Source organism: Salvelinus sp. IW2-2015, linkage group LG1, assembly GCF_002910315.2.
Source record: "Salvelinus sp. IW2-2015 linkage group LG1, ASM291031v2, whole genome shotgun sequence".
In the NCBI taxonomy this organism is placed as follows: Eukaryota; Metazoa; Chordata; class Actinopteri; order Salmoniformes; family Salmonidae; genus Salvelinus; species Salvelinus sp. IW2-2015.
Genome location: NC_036838.1, coordinates 3,420,200 through 3,434,402, shown reverse-complemented (window position 1 = coordinate 3,434,402; position 14,203 = coordinate 3,420,200). Strand labels below are relative to the sequence as shown.

General features: G+C 43.4%; 1 protein-coding gene across 5 annotated transcripts in view; it reads left to right on the top strand.

Moving 5' to 3' along the window:
• LOC111981588 (mitochondrial Rho GTPase 1-A) overlaps positions 1 to 13,078 on the top strand; it is an 18,119-nt gene extending 5,041 nt beyond the window's left edge. The window contains exons 1-14 of one of the 5 annotated variants that reach the window (XM_070449674.1): positions 843 to 2,058; positions 2,305 to 2,406; positions 2,525 to 2,623; positions 2,792 to 2,900; positions 3,135 to 3,258; positions 4,253 to 4,337; positions 4,520 to 4,665; positions 6,672 to 6,772; positions 7,261 to 7,391; positions 7,594 to 7,677; positions 7,813 to 7,935; positions 8,198 to 8,400; positions 9,290 to 9,412; positions 11,587 to 13,078. In XM_070449674.1, the coding sequence (XP_070305775.1) occupies positions 2,008 to 2,058; positions 2,305 to 2,406; positions 2,525 to 2,623; positions 2,792 to 2,900; positions 3,135 to 3,258; positions 4,253 to 4,337; positions 4,520 to 4,665; positions 6,672 to 6,772; positions 7,261 to 7,391; positions 7,594 to 7,677; positions 7,813 to 7,935; positions 8,198 to 8,400; positions 9,290 to 9,412; positions 11,587 to 11,704 (1,599 nt within the window). In that variant the 5' untranslated portion in view covers positions 843 to 2,007 and the 3' untranslated portion in view covers positions 11,705 to 13,078. Of the gene's footprint in view, positions 1 to 842; positions 2,059 to 2,304; positions 2,407 to 2,524; positions 2,624 to 2,791; positions 2,901 to 3,134; positions 3,259 to 4,252; positions 4,338 to 4,519; positions 4,666 to 6,671; positions 6,773 to 7,260; positions 7,392 to 7,593; positions 7,678 to 7,812; positions 7,936 to 8,197; positions 8,405 to 9,289; positions 9,413 to 11,586 lie in introns of those variants that run through there. The other 4 variants (XM_024013052.3, XM_024012974.2, XM_024013124.2 and 1 more) reach the window with 4 other exon arrangements.
• Positions 13,079 to 14,203: the final 1,125 nt, after the last annotated feature.

Genomic DNA, 14,203 nt, shown 5'->3' with positions numbered 1-14,203 from the left:
GAAGAAGCCACTGCTCCAAAACCGCCACAAAAAAAGCCAGACTACGGTTTGCAACTGCACATGGGGACAAAGATCGTACTTTTTGGAGAAATGTCCTCTGGTCTGATGAAACAAAAATAGAACTGTTTGGCCATAATGACCATGTTATGTTTGGAGAAAAAGGGGAGGTTGCAAGTCGCAAGAACACCATCCCAAACGTGAAGCACGGGGGTGGCAGCATCATGTTTGTGGGGTGCTTTGCTGTAGGAGGGACTGGTGCACTTCACAAAATAGATGGCATCATGAGGTAGGAAAATTATTGGGATATATTGAAGCAACATCTCAAGACATCAGTCAGGAAGTTAAAGCTTGGTCGCAAATGGGTCTTCCAAATGGACAATGACCCCAAGCATGCGTTGTGCAAAATGGGACAACAAAGTCAAGGTATTGGAGTGGCCATCACAAAGCCCTGACCTCAATCCTATAGAACATTTGTGGGCAGAAATGAAAAAGCATGTGTGGAGCAAAGAGGCCTACAAACCTGACTCAGTTACACCAGCTCTGTCAGGAGGAATGGGCTAAAATTTCACCCACATTATTGTGGGAAACTTGTGGAAGGCTACCTGAAAAACGTTTGACCCAAGTTAAACAATTTAAAGGCAATGCTACCAAATACTTAATTCAGTGTATGTAACTTCTGACCCACTGGGAATGTGATGAAAGAAAATAAAGCTGAAATAAATCATTCTCTCTACTATTATTCTGAATTTCACATTCTTAAAATAAAAGTGGTGATCCTAACTGACCTAAGACGGGGAATGTTTACTAGGATTAAATGTCAGAATTTGAAAAAACTGAGTTTAAATGTATTTGGCTAAGGTGTATGTAAACCTCCGACTTCAACTGTACGTTGTTTTCCTTCGGAATGTAGTAGTAAAAGTAGTAAAAAAAAATATAAATAGTAAAGTACAGATATCCCAAGAAAACGACTTAAGTAGTACTTTATTTTTTACTTAAGTACTTCACACCACTGCACTTATCGCTTTTACAGAGGAGTGAWACACCTTCAGATGTAGCACAGGGGCTGCATTGAAGATAAATCAATGTACTGTTTAAAGAGTGGCTTGAACAGTTCTAGTATCTATTAAAGATGTATAGCAGGGGTGGTGCTTATATTGTAGCAGTCCTTCTACAGCCTATACAGCTTTTGGTGTGCTSCTATACAGCTTACAAATGTTACATGTTGTAAATCTAAATCTGTAGGGTTTAAAGCTGGTCCCAGATTTACATTCTCTATCTATGTAGCTTTTACCGTCATCATGCAGGGTGACAGTGAGTCCATACAAACACTATATACACTAAGACTATATGTTGTGCTTGTTTACTGTATATATGCACTTAGGCTATAGAACCTATGTTAGGCATTATTTATGAGTAGGACCTTCACCCAGACGCGCTTCATGCTATTTTTCTCATGGTGGGAATTCCATGGGTCAATCATGTGCTTAGCGTGACGCACGGGTCAGMTTGGTATTGGTTTCAGTCTAGACTCTTAATGCATCTATTGCTAAGGGATTTCTATAGCTTGCTCAAGTCGGTATGTGAGTGTACATGCATTTTTTGAGAAATATTAGGCCTAATAGACAGGTTGCGTGCGCGTGTGTGCTCCTCGTCCAAGAGGTGTACTATGGATACGTTTGATTGTCAATTCAAGAAAACAGACTTGACAATCAAACTGATCCAATCAAGCCTGGAGTTTGACCCCCATGGCTCTCCTCCACCCAGCTAGCCATAGAAGCATGTCCACAGTTCAGCTTGGCTGCTAACTRCTCCATGTTTCACAGACTGTCTAATTAGTATTGGCTTATCRCTCAGACCAATCCCCGGCTGGTAGATCCTCCCAGGCCCCAGCCAGCCAGGTCACTATGGAGACCGATCTTGAACACTACTATACTCTACTGTAAACAACTCTCACTTTCCTGACCCATCTAGTGGAAAGAGAGGGAGTTTGCCGTGCACAGCTTAAAGATGGAATCCGCATCTCAGCACCTTTGTTATTGTTTTGTGGACGAAACGGAGGTGAGGTGCGTCGAGCAGCTTGCAGTGTTCYTTGTTTGCAGTAACTTCTTTGTTGTTGTAATATCCCAAATGGACGTGGCTGTTTTCACACTTTTAAAGATTCCAGCTTTAAGTATTTAGGTATTTTAGTTCTGCACAGCAAACGCGTTGTTGTTTTTGAAATGTTGGTTAATATTACTTCAGGATGAATGAAATTCATATTTTGTATGCTCTTCTTTCTGTATTTCCATATTTTTTTTCTTTTAGTGTTCAGCAAAGAACCTGAAGAACATATCTGAGTTGTTTTACTACGCCCAAAAGGCTGTCCTGCACCCCACTGGCCCTTTATACTGTCCAGAGGAGAAACGGGTAAAGAGTGAAGATGCCCTGTTGACAGAATGTTACAGAATAAAAATTGTTCATAAAGTCTCACATTTACTTTGAGGCCAACTGTGTCATTAGACTGTTGATTGGACTTGATTCCCAGATGAAGCCCGCTTGTATCAAAGCGCTGACTCGCATCTTCAAGGTATCAGACCTGGACAACGATGGGATTCTCAATGATAATGAGCTCAACTTCTTTCAGGTGAGTTTTCAACTCTGTGACTCTGACTCCTACAGCAGAACAAGTGCACTAACAAGTTCACTAGCCCTTTTCCATTCAGGTGAAGGGTTCAAATAGTTATTTCAGTGTTTTCCTTGTCAGCTTTGGTGATGTGTTTGTGTGTGTGTGTGRGTGTGTGTGCGTGTGCAGAGGACATGCTTTAATGCCCCACTGGCGTCTCAGGCTCTGGAGGATGTGAAGAACGTTGTGAGGAAGAATGTGATCGACGGTGTGTGTGACAACGGCCTCACTCTCAAAGGTATGCTCTATTGACAAAGGGAGGGAGCGAAGACAATGAACTTCCTGTTGATCCAAATGTGTGTAATTTTCTGTTTCTTTGACATCTCAGTCCTGCATTTCTTATAAAACTAGTCACACCTTTCTGAAGCACCATGTTTGAGCATGTTGGGGTATGTTTGAATAATGTCCCCATATTCCACATTCCGAACACACACACACTGTAGTTGACCTATATCATGGTGGTGGTCCTCAGGGTTCCTMTTCCTCCACACCCTCTTCATCCAGAGGGGGAGACATGAGACCACCTGGACGGTCCTCAGGAGGTTCGGCTACGACGACGACCTGGAACTCCACCAGGACTACCTGTTCCCACTCACGTGAGTGTGCTGCCTGTTTCTACACGTCCACTACAACCTGTTCCCACTCACGTGAGTGTGCTGCCTGTTTCTACACGTCCACTACAACCTGTTCCCACTCACGTGAGTGCTGCCTGTTTCTACACATCCACTACAACCTGTTCCTCCAGGGTGTACTGTCTGCTTCTACAACCATACCAACAAACTATTTCCCATATTAGTGATGGGGGGGGAAATCAATACAGTTTCATATCGGTATGTTATTATTGATGAAATATTGTATCGTTTTGACAATATCGTAAAATATTATTTTTACGCTAGTTGCCTGTACCTGCACCAAAACTCCAGTATTTTTCCTTCATAGCTTGTTCTCAATCTTCTTTTTAAATAGGGAGACAATTTGTCAGCGCTTTTATTTCATTGACTGATCAAAACTTGTTTTCTCTTGTCCCTCTGCAGCAAACATATGGTGAGCAGTATGTTTGGAAAATCAAATCGCACAATAAAACACAGTATCGAATCGCAATCTGTATCGTGGTAATATTGTATCGTGGCAATTACCAGGCCTACCTATTACTGTGCATGTCTTTACCTCTACCCACAGGCACAGATATTGACCGTTCCGTGTGCTTAGTTCATCATGCTTTTATTGCCTTTGTCTTTCTCAAGGACGATCTGAGCCTTAGAGACTTCCAATAAGTAATAATAAATATCAACATTGATTCCCATGCAGAAATACACTTCGGCTTCACCCAGTACAACAAAAGATGTCTGCCTCCCTTCAGATTTAGATGGGCCACTAAGCCCCAGTACAGTCAGGKTTAACATCCATCCCCCTTCTGGCTCTGACCTCAATTACCCACAAGTCTCTCTCTCTCTCCCCCCTGCAGAGCGTCCATTGAGGACGCCATAATTTAATCTGTGTTCTCATTTATCTCGTAATTTTTCCAGGATTCTCCATCTGACTGTTGTGGTGTGTCTGTGTGTGTGTTCCCCACCTCTACTGTACCTCCAGGTTGAAAATACCTCCAGATTGCACCACCGAGCTGAATCACAATGCCTACCTCTTCCTCCAGAGTGTCTTCGACAAACATGACAAGGTATTGACCTTTCCTGTGGTAAATGATACCATTTGAATTTGGAGCCAACATTTCAGACTAACAACAGTCAAACTGTTTCTAAACCCTGCTGGCAGTGAATGAACCATAAATCGAGTGGTCAAGCTAGTGTGTGTCCTTATGTTTTAGATGCCAATGACCCGTGAGGTGTGTGTGTTTTTCAGGACCGGGACTGTGCCCTGTCCCCAGAGGAGCTGAAGGACCTGTTTGACGTGTTCCCCTACATGCCCTGGGGTCCCGACGTCAACAACACGGTGTGCACCAACAACGWAGGCTGGATCACCTACCAGGGCTACCTGTCCCAGTGGACGTAGGTTACCAGCGCACGCACAGACACACACACAGACAGGCATCTATACAGACACACACACAGACAGGCATCTATACAGACAGGCATCTATACAGACACACACATACAGGCATCTATACAGAGACAGACAGACAGACAGACCTGAAAACGCACAGACAGACAGATACGCACTCAAATAAAATTTTATTGGTCACATACACATGGTTAGCAGATGTTATTGCGAGTGTAGCAAAATGCTTGTGCTTCTAGTTCCGACAATGCAGCAATATTGAACAACTACCTAATACACAATAATCTAAGTAAAGGAATGGAATAAGAATATATACATATAAATATATCGATGAGCGATGACCGAGCAGCATAGGCAAGATATGGTATATAATACAGTATATACATATGAGATGAGTCATGCAAGATATGTAAACATTATTAAAGTGGCATTATTAAACTGACTAGTTATCCATTTATTAAAGTCTGTATGTAGGCAGCAGCCTCTCTGTGTTAGTGATGGCTGTTTAACAGTCTGATGGRCTTGAGATAGAAGCTGTTTTTCAGTCTCTCGGCCCCAGCTTTGATGCACCTGTACTGATCTCACATTCTGGATGGTAGCGGGGTGAACAGGCATTGGCTCGGGTGGTTGTTGTCTTTGATGATCTTTTTGGCCTTCCTGTGACATCGGGTGCTGTAGGTGTCCTCGAGGGCAGGTAGTTTGCCCCCGGTGATGCGTTGTGCTGACCGCACTACCCTCTGTAGAGCCTTGCGGTTGAGGGRTGTGCGTTACCTACCAGCTCCGTTAAGGCAGTAATTGAATAATAAAGTTTGATTGTTTTGAAAAAATCTAAAAGTCTCTCCTTTTGATTACAGTAATTCCACCACAGTCCGTAAACAAACTAGCCAGCTGGTCTGTGCATGCTCTGAGGACGCAGCTAGGAATGCCGTCTGGGCCGGCAGCCTTGTGAGGGTTAACACGTTTAAATGTCTTACTCACGTCGGCCACGGAGAAGGAGAGCTCACAGTCCTTGGTAGCAGGCCGCGTTGGTAGCACTGTATTATCCTCAAAGCGGGCAAAGAAGTTGTTCAGTTTGTCTGGAAGAAAGACGTCGGTATCCGTGACGTGGCTGGTTTTCTTTTTGTAGTCCGTGATTGTCTGTAGACCCTGCCACATTCGTCTTGTGTCTGAGCTGTTGAATTGCGACTCCACTTTGTCTCTATACTGACATTTCGCTTGTTTGATTGCCTTACATTTACATTTACATTTTAGTCATTTAGCAGACGCTCTTATCCAGAGCGACTTACAGTAGAGTGCATACATTTTATTACATTTTACATACTGAGACAAGGATATCCCTACCGGCCAAACCCTCCCTAACCCGGACGACGCTATGCCAATTGTGCGTCYCCCCACGGACCTCCCGGTTGCGGCCGGCTGCGACAGAGCCTGGGCGTGAACCCAGAGACTTTGGTGGCACAGCTAGCACTGCGATGCAGTGCCCTAGACCACTGCGCCACCCGGGAGACCTTCCCACCTTGCGGTGGGAATAACTACACTGTTTGTATTCGGCCATATTCCCAGACCTCTTTCCATGGTTAAATGCGGTGGTTCGCGCTTTCAGTTTTGCACGAATGCCGCCATCTATCCACGGTTTCTGGTTAGGGTAGGTTTTAATAGTCACAGCGGAACAATATCTCATATGCACTTTCTTATAAACTCACTCACCGAATCAGCGTATATATCAATATTATTCTCTTGAGGCTACCCGGAACATGTCCCAGTCCGTGTGATCAAAACAATCTTGAAGCGTGGATTCCAATTGGTCCTTATCACACCTGTACAGACACAGACAGACACACACAAACACACACACGAGAGATGTACTGCTGTGTTAAACAAACAATACACTTTGTGCATTTATCTAAACTATGGAAGTCTGAATGAACCCCCAAGACAYTGTTTCTTACAGTGTATGACAGTTTCCATTCACTCCTCTGTGTTTCCCTGTGCRCAGGTTGACCACCTACCTGGATGTCCAGCGCTGCCTGGAGTACCTGGGTTACCTTGGTTACTCCATCATCTCTGAGCAGGAGTCCCAGGCAGCGGCCATCACAGGTGGGAGGACAACCCGTTGGCATGGCAACTGAGACGACCGCTAGATTAGATATGAGCAGAGACCTATAGATATGGCTCTGAATGTGGGACAGTGTATATATTACGGTGTTATTAGTGCGCCTGCGCAGGAGTCTCGTTGTAGATGAACCTGGCCTGAGTGCAATGGCAGTCATGTATTGCGCTAATATGGTTGAGTAAATGTTGTTAAATTGGAACCTTGTCGTATTTGAGTTAACAGTATAGAAGACGAAGATGACTTATACCAAAGTTAGCTGTAAGCTCTAGTCTACAGCCAACCTGTAAACATTGTGTGTTAGAACTTCATGTTGTGTTAACTTCTCTATCTAGAGAGCAGGGACGAAGTTACTCTTACTGAAACCACATTCTGCACAGGACTAAAGACATCCAAAGCATATATAGCATTCATTCATATACGTTCATTTGCTGTATAAACTTAACAGAGTGTGTGTGTCCTCTCCGTTCTACAGTGACGAGGGACAAGAAGATTGACCTGCAGAAGAAGCAGACTCAGCGCAGTGTGTTTCGCTGTAACGTCTTCGGGGACAGCGGCAGTGGCAAGAGTGGCTTCCTGCAAGCCTTCCTTGGAAGAAACCTCACGGTCAGTGTCAACATTAATTCATTCCCTCAAAGAGTAAGTTGTAAGTCGGTGGCAAGGAAAACTTCCCTGGACGGAAGCAACATTTGAACAACTCCGCGCAACTCCAAATACTTCAGTCTACTGCCTGTTTAAAACTTTTTGGAATGGTATTGATAAACTGTGTATGTTTGAAGTCATTTTTCCCCCTCCTTTTTTCTGTTAGCGTCAAAACATTGTTAGTGAAGAGCATATGTCCTACTATGCTATCAGCACTGCGTATGTGTATGGTCAGGAGAAATACCTACTGGTGAGTCGTCTGTTTTGACTTACTCTTAATCGACTCGATGGTGTTTATTTGTCCACAGTTTTTCAGTCTAAAGGTTGTCTGTGTTTCTGTGTGTTCATTACCTTCTTCCATTTTGTTTCCTCTACTCTCCCTCAGCTCCATGAGGTCTTCCCAGACTTTGACGTCCTCTCGGACGCTGACCTGGCTTGTGACATTGTGTGTCTGGTGTACGATGCCAGCAACCCCCACTCCTTCGAGTACTGCGCCAGAGTCTTCAAGGTATGTGCCGTTTACAACCAGTCCTTCTACTATCCCTGTTTGTCTATTTAGTATTTCAAGATGGCTACCCAATACTATTCTAAACTACAGTACCACTGAATTAAAGTAAATGTTTTTAAAGTGGAAACCATCTGTTATTACCATATTATTACCAATATGTTCTTCTCTGGAGCGTTTACCTCTTTTCATTGTCTTTTAAAAAAGTATATTGCTGAATGGAATACAACAGTGTCCAATAACAATATCCCTCTGCCTTTTGCAGCAATACTTCATGGACACCAAGACGCCGTGCATGATGATCGCAGCCAAGTCGGACCTCCAGGAGACCAAGCAGCTATACGCCCTCACCCCTCTGGAGTTCTGTAGGAAGCACAAGATGCCCCCTCCGCAGGCCTTCACCTGCAACACGGCAGACGCACCCTGCAAAGACATCTACACCAAACTCGCCACCATGGCCATGCACCCGTGGGTAGTGGGGGCACTCTGTTGTATTAGGCCCCATGTCGAACCTTAACATCCCTCGCTCAAACCCTAAAGCTCTACCTTAAGCCCTTAAACCCTCTCCACAATCCRAAAAATAAATACTTTTAAATATTTAAGACCCCATCTCATGCTGTAAAACCTATTGCCCCAAAACCCCACCTCAAGCCCCAAAACTGCCCCTTAGCTGTTCAATTCTACCTCATCCCTCACTTCCCAAATTGGTGCCACTTCACATTGAAATATAGAGACTCTGAACTCTTGGGGTGAACAGTGTCCACCATCTTGGTTAGACGTGGTGGTTAAAGGATTCAATTTGCCGTTAGCTGCTACTGTACGTTTACTGCCCTTGCGTGCCCCTTCTCCCACTACTCTCCCTGTCAGGCTGTTGTCCACACTGATCACCTCTGTCATGGTGGACTGGACTCATCTGAACTGTACTCCTCAGAAGCATAGCCAACACATGGGGGACAGCATCAATGTATCAACTACTTAATCGAGTGCATTTTTATTTAATCTATGAACCTCTATCTCTGGTGGAATAAGGACATTTTAACAATGTTGAAAATTATCCAAATTGATCCAAAGTGGCTATTTGGGAGATTTACTAACCCCAACAGTGTGAGGTGAAGACTACAATGGATCAGACTTGTGGTCATGCTCTCCCAGTGTTTAATTAGACAATTATCCTCCTCTCTTCCTGGGTGGGTGTTCTTGGTTTTTAACCCCGTAACAGATGAGCTCTATGGACCAAAGAGCTGAAACCTTTCTGGTGGCATCGGTCTTTGTTCTAACTCTCTTCTTCTTTGTGCTTGTGTATGTGTGTATGTGTGTCTTTGCACGTGTGTGTGTGTGGGTGCACCTCTCTCCTTAGTCATGCTCGGCTGCGCTGTATGTGTACCTGTAACAGGTGCACCTTCTGCCACCTGCAGAACTTCATCAACTCGGAGCTGGTGCAGACAGTGAAGGCCAAGCTCTACACCGCCATTCTCAGCAGGTCCTTACTCTTTCAGAGACCTTCCAACTCTTCTGTTTCACAATCCTCCTTTACGTTATTCTTCCTTCTCTTCTTCTTCATTTGATTTTCATCGCCTCTGTTTTGACCCTGTTTTGCAGTTTGGGCGTTTTTCTCATGTGGATTTTGTGCTGTGGATTGTCATAAACCACTGTTTGTTTTCATGTAAATCTTCATGACGTCTCACTCTTATTCTTTTGTCTCACCCAAACTTTCCCTGATTCTGAGTTCCTTGATCCTCTCTCTTCGTCATTCGGCACTTGTTTAACCATCTTGTTCTATTCCAATCTTGTTCGTTATGTTCCTCTTCATTAATGAATAATGCATATGTAGTCTAATAATGCATATTTCTAGTGTCTCATCTGTTCATCCTGTTGGACGTTCATCTTTTGGCAGCTTTAGTTGTGATTWGTACATAGAACTGTACGGAGGTTCAAAGCCACACTGTTTTGAGTGAATTCCTACATACAGTGCATTCAGAAAGTATTCAGACCCCTTGACTTTTTKCACATTTTGTTACGTTACAGCCTTATTCTAAAATTGATTAAATWGTTTTTTCCCTGCACCAATCTACACACGTTACCCCATAATAACAAAGCAAAAACAGGTTGTTTAAAATTTTTGCAAATGTTTAAAAAAATCTAACTGAAATATAACATTTACATAAATATTCAGACCCTTTACTCAGTACTTTGTTGAAGCACCTTTGGCAACAATTACAGACTTGATTATTCTTGGGTATGACACTGCAAGCTTGGCGCACCTATTTTTGGGGAGTTTCTCCCATTCTTCTCTGCAGATCCTCTCAAGCTCTGTCAGGTTGGATGGGAAGTGTCGCTGCACAGCTATTTTCAGGTCTTTCCAGATATGTTTGATTGGGTTCAAGTCTGGGCTCTGGCTGGGCCACTCAAGGATATTCAGGGACTTGTCCCGAAGCCACTCTTGCGTTGTCTTGGCTGTGTGCTTAGGGTTGTTGTCCTGTTGGAAGGCGAACTTTCGCCCCAGTCTGAGATCCTGAGCACTCTGGAGCAGGTTTTCATCAAGGATCTCTCTTTACTTTGCTTCGTTCATCTTTGCCTCGAACCTGACTAGTCTCCCAGTCCCTGCCACTGCCACCTACAATGCTTCACCGTAGAGATGGTGCCAGGTTTCCTCCAGACGTGACGCTTGGCATTCAGGCCAAATAGTTCAATATTGGTTTCATCCGACCAGAGAATCTTGTTTCTCATGGTCTGAGAGTCCTTTAGGAAAACTTCAAGCGGGCTGTCGTGCCTTTTACTGAGGAGTCGCTTCCGTCTGGCCACTCTTCCATAAAGGCCTGATAGGGGGAGTGCTGCATAGGTGATTGTCCTTCCGTCTGTCCTTCTCCACAGAGGAACTATGGAATTCTGTCAGAGTGACCATCGGGTTCTTGGTCACCTCCCTGACCAAGGCCCTTCTCCACCGATTGCTCAGTTTGTCCGGGCGGCCAGCACTAGGAAGAGTCTTGGTGGTTCCAAACTTCTTCCATTTAAGAATGATGGAGGCCACTGTGTTCTTGGACATTCTTTGGTACCCTTCCCCAGATCTGTGCCTCGACACAATCCTGTCTCGGAGCTCTACGAACATTTCCTTCGACCTCGTGTCATGCACTTTCAACTTTGGGACCTTTTTATATAGACAGGTGTGTGCCTTTCCAAATCATGTCCAATCAATTGAATTTACCACAGGTGGACTCCAAGTTGTAGAAACATCTCAAGGATGATCAATGGAAACAAGATGCACCTGAGCTCAATTTCAAGTCTCATAGCAAAGGGTCTGAATACTTACGTAAATAAGGAATCTGTTTTCTTTTTAAATATACATTTGCAAAAATGTTTWWAAAAAACCTGGATTGATGATTGATGAGGATTTTTAAAATACATTTTAGAATAAGGCTGTAATGTTACAAAATGTGGAAAAATGGAAGGGGTCTGAATACTTTCCGAATGCACTGTAGCATGTATCGTGATCATCTGTGTAAGCAGAGAGGTTATGTAAAAGCATTACATATTGTTGTCTCTGCCAACTCTGACCTAATGTGCTCTCACACTCACTCTGTTTATTTCTCTCGCACTCTTTCTGTCGCTGGATCCTCTCTCTCTCTCTCTCTGTGTATCTCTCCTCTCTCTTCTCAGACATGTGACACAGGCTGACCTGAAGAGCTCCACCTTCTGGTTGAGAGTGAGCGTGGGAGCCACCATGTTCGCCGTGCTGGGCTTCGCCATGTGCAGAGTGCTGCTCAAACAACGGTGATCCACCCACCAACATCACCATGCAAACCCAACCTTTGTGAGACTTGTACCCAAATCTGTTTGTGCTGTTTTGCCAACTACTATGGTGTATGGAGTGAATCCTAGCTTCCAGTTAAGTTGAATTTCCACTTAGTCTCGCATTGACATCAATACATGACTAAGTGAAAATTCAACWTAAGATCTGCCCCATAGGCAATAGGAGATGGCAGGACAGCACAAACAGATCTGGGACCAGGCTAAACCTTGCACCCTTTCCCAATAAATATCTCTCTAAGATCATAAAAGATCCAGTATGTCCCCTATGTGATGAGGGGGAAAAAAGCAAACGTTATTTAGTTTTATACCTAGAGATTTCACAAGAAAATGACTGCTATTGTTCTTTATTTTGGTTTCTGCAAGTCTGTACTCAAAGTATGGCTATATATAATATTTATATTGAAAATGTGATTACTACTACTGATGAAGCTAGTGATTTCTTCTCTTCGTGCAAAATATCAATTTTTTTGGTTACCTGTGTGGATTGAAATGGGGAAACAATTCCATCTTAAGCAGTTGAAGTAAGGGTAGTGAAATGAGTACGCAAAATAACCAATACCATACACAAAAATATATGCTTTAAACCAAACACTGAAACAATGTGTAAATAATGTATATATAACTGCTTGTATATTTGTTTTCCCTTGAACAAACGGGACATTATGAAGTTCAAAAGCTGACGCTATAATGGTACAACAAAGCCACATTCAATGCTATAAAGGCATTAGCTTGCCATCATTTATTTAGTATTTTCAAATTTTCTCATACCAGTTCAGTAAAGGCTGTTCTACTGTTATTAAAAGAAGGCTGTTCTTTAGTTTGACTTCCAGGGTCAGAAGCTTGGTGGCACACTTACAAATGTGTAAGGCTGAATCAGCCCATGTTCAATCAATGGATGTTCCGTATGGGATGATACTTGTTGGGTGTCTGCGCCTTACCCCTAGAACTCAGTAAGGCAGAAGTAGCCTCTGTGGCCCACCCATGGCTTCCTGTATGGGTATGGACCACCCAGGTGGTGTGTGTGTTGGGCGTGCATGTCAAATCAAATTGTGTGTGTTGGGCATGCATGTCATTGTGTGTGCTTGCTATGTGTGTATGTGAGGCTGTACAGTTATTGTATTTGCAGGAGCTGTATTTGCATGCTTTGCTTTTTCTGATCATCCTCCAATATTGTTATAATATCACGTATACTGTTATTATGAAGCCAACATTCTTCTCAATTGTATTATTCCAATTTTCCAAATGTTATCCAGCACCCCCAACTCCCAGAATATTAGGACAATTGTGTTTCATGTTTGCCTTTCCAATGTTTATAATAAATAAATCTACTTTAATCATGTGTCAAGAATGTTTTATTGCATTTGGGATCATTTTTAAAATAAAAAGCAGCAGTTAATGCACACCCAAATAGTCAGAGGTGCTGACAAATGGAGAGGTACATTTAAATAAAGAAAGTCGCATAATATATATGCTTCCAATGATTTATTGGGTATGGCCAATGTTTTCGGAACAGTGCCTTCCTCCGAGCACGTTATGCAAGTCATCTGCAGAAGTGATCGGTATGATTTTGGCTTCAGAGTATTTGTTGTCGTTTTGAGGTAATGCCAACACGCTGCTGAATGTTCTCTTAATTTCAGGTCCTCACTACATTGGTCAAGGAAGGTCCTACTGAGTGGTAGGGAAGGAGGCAGCCAGTGATGTCATTCTCCCTGATTCTTGCTCCCAAAGTTCACGTGAAGGATGAGGTAATGTGATGTAGTAACTGTAGGTCTGCCTGTGGACACATGGAGGCAGTATTATCAAAATAATGGTTCCAATGTCTACAGACAGCACACCACCACATTTAAAAAATWATAATTGTACCTTTATTTAACTAGGCAAGTCAGTTAAGAACAAATTCTTATTTTCAATGACTGCCTATGAACAGTTGGTTAACTGCCTTGTTCAGGGGCAGGACGACAGATTTTTACCTTGTCAGCGCGGGGATTCCATCCAGCGACCTTTCGGTTACTTGTCCAACGCTCTAACCACTATGCTACCTAATAACAATATTCAGGGCGCAGTCGGCTCCCTCAGGGATGAGCTGTAACTAGTCTCTCTCTAAGGATCCCCACCGGACTGCATAAAATTGCCTTTTTAGCCATGAAGATTATTCCCTAGGGCCTAACTGATTGGTCTGTTTTTCTCTCTCTCTCTGTGTGTGTGTGTGTGTGTGTGTGTGTGTGTGTGTGTGTGTGAGAGAGAGAGAGACGCAAATACATGGAACGCAGATCCTTAACAGTGTGTATGTGTGAGTGAGTACATGTGTGTCGAGCAGGTCATTTTGACCTGTTTCCACCAGTTAACACCTACGCAGACAGCCCTACTAACATTCTGAGACAGAGTTGATAAGCATTCCTCTCACAGTGCAGGTGTTTTTCCCGCGGTTCGCTTCAGTTCCTCTGCGCTCTCTCTCTCTTCTGTT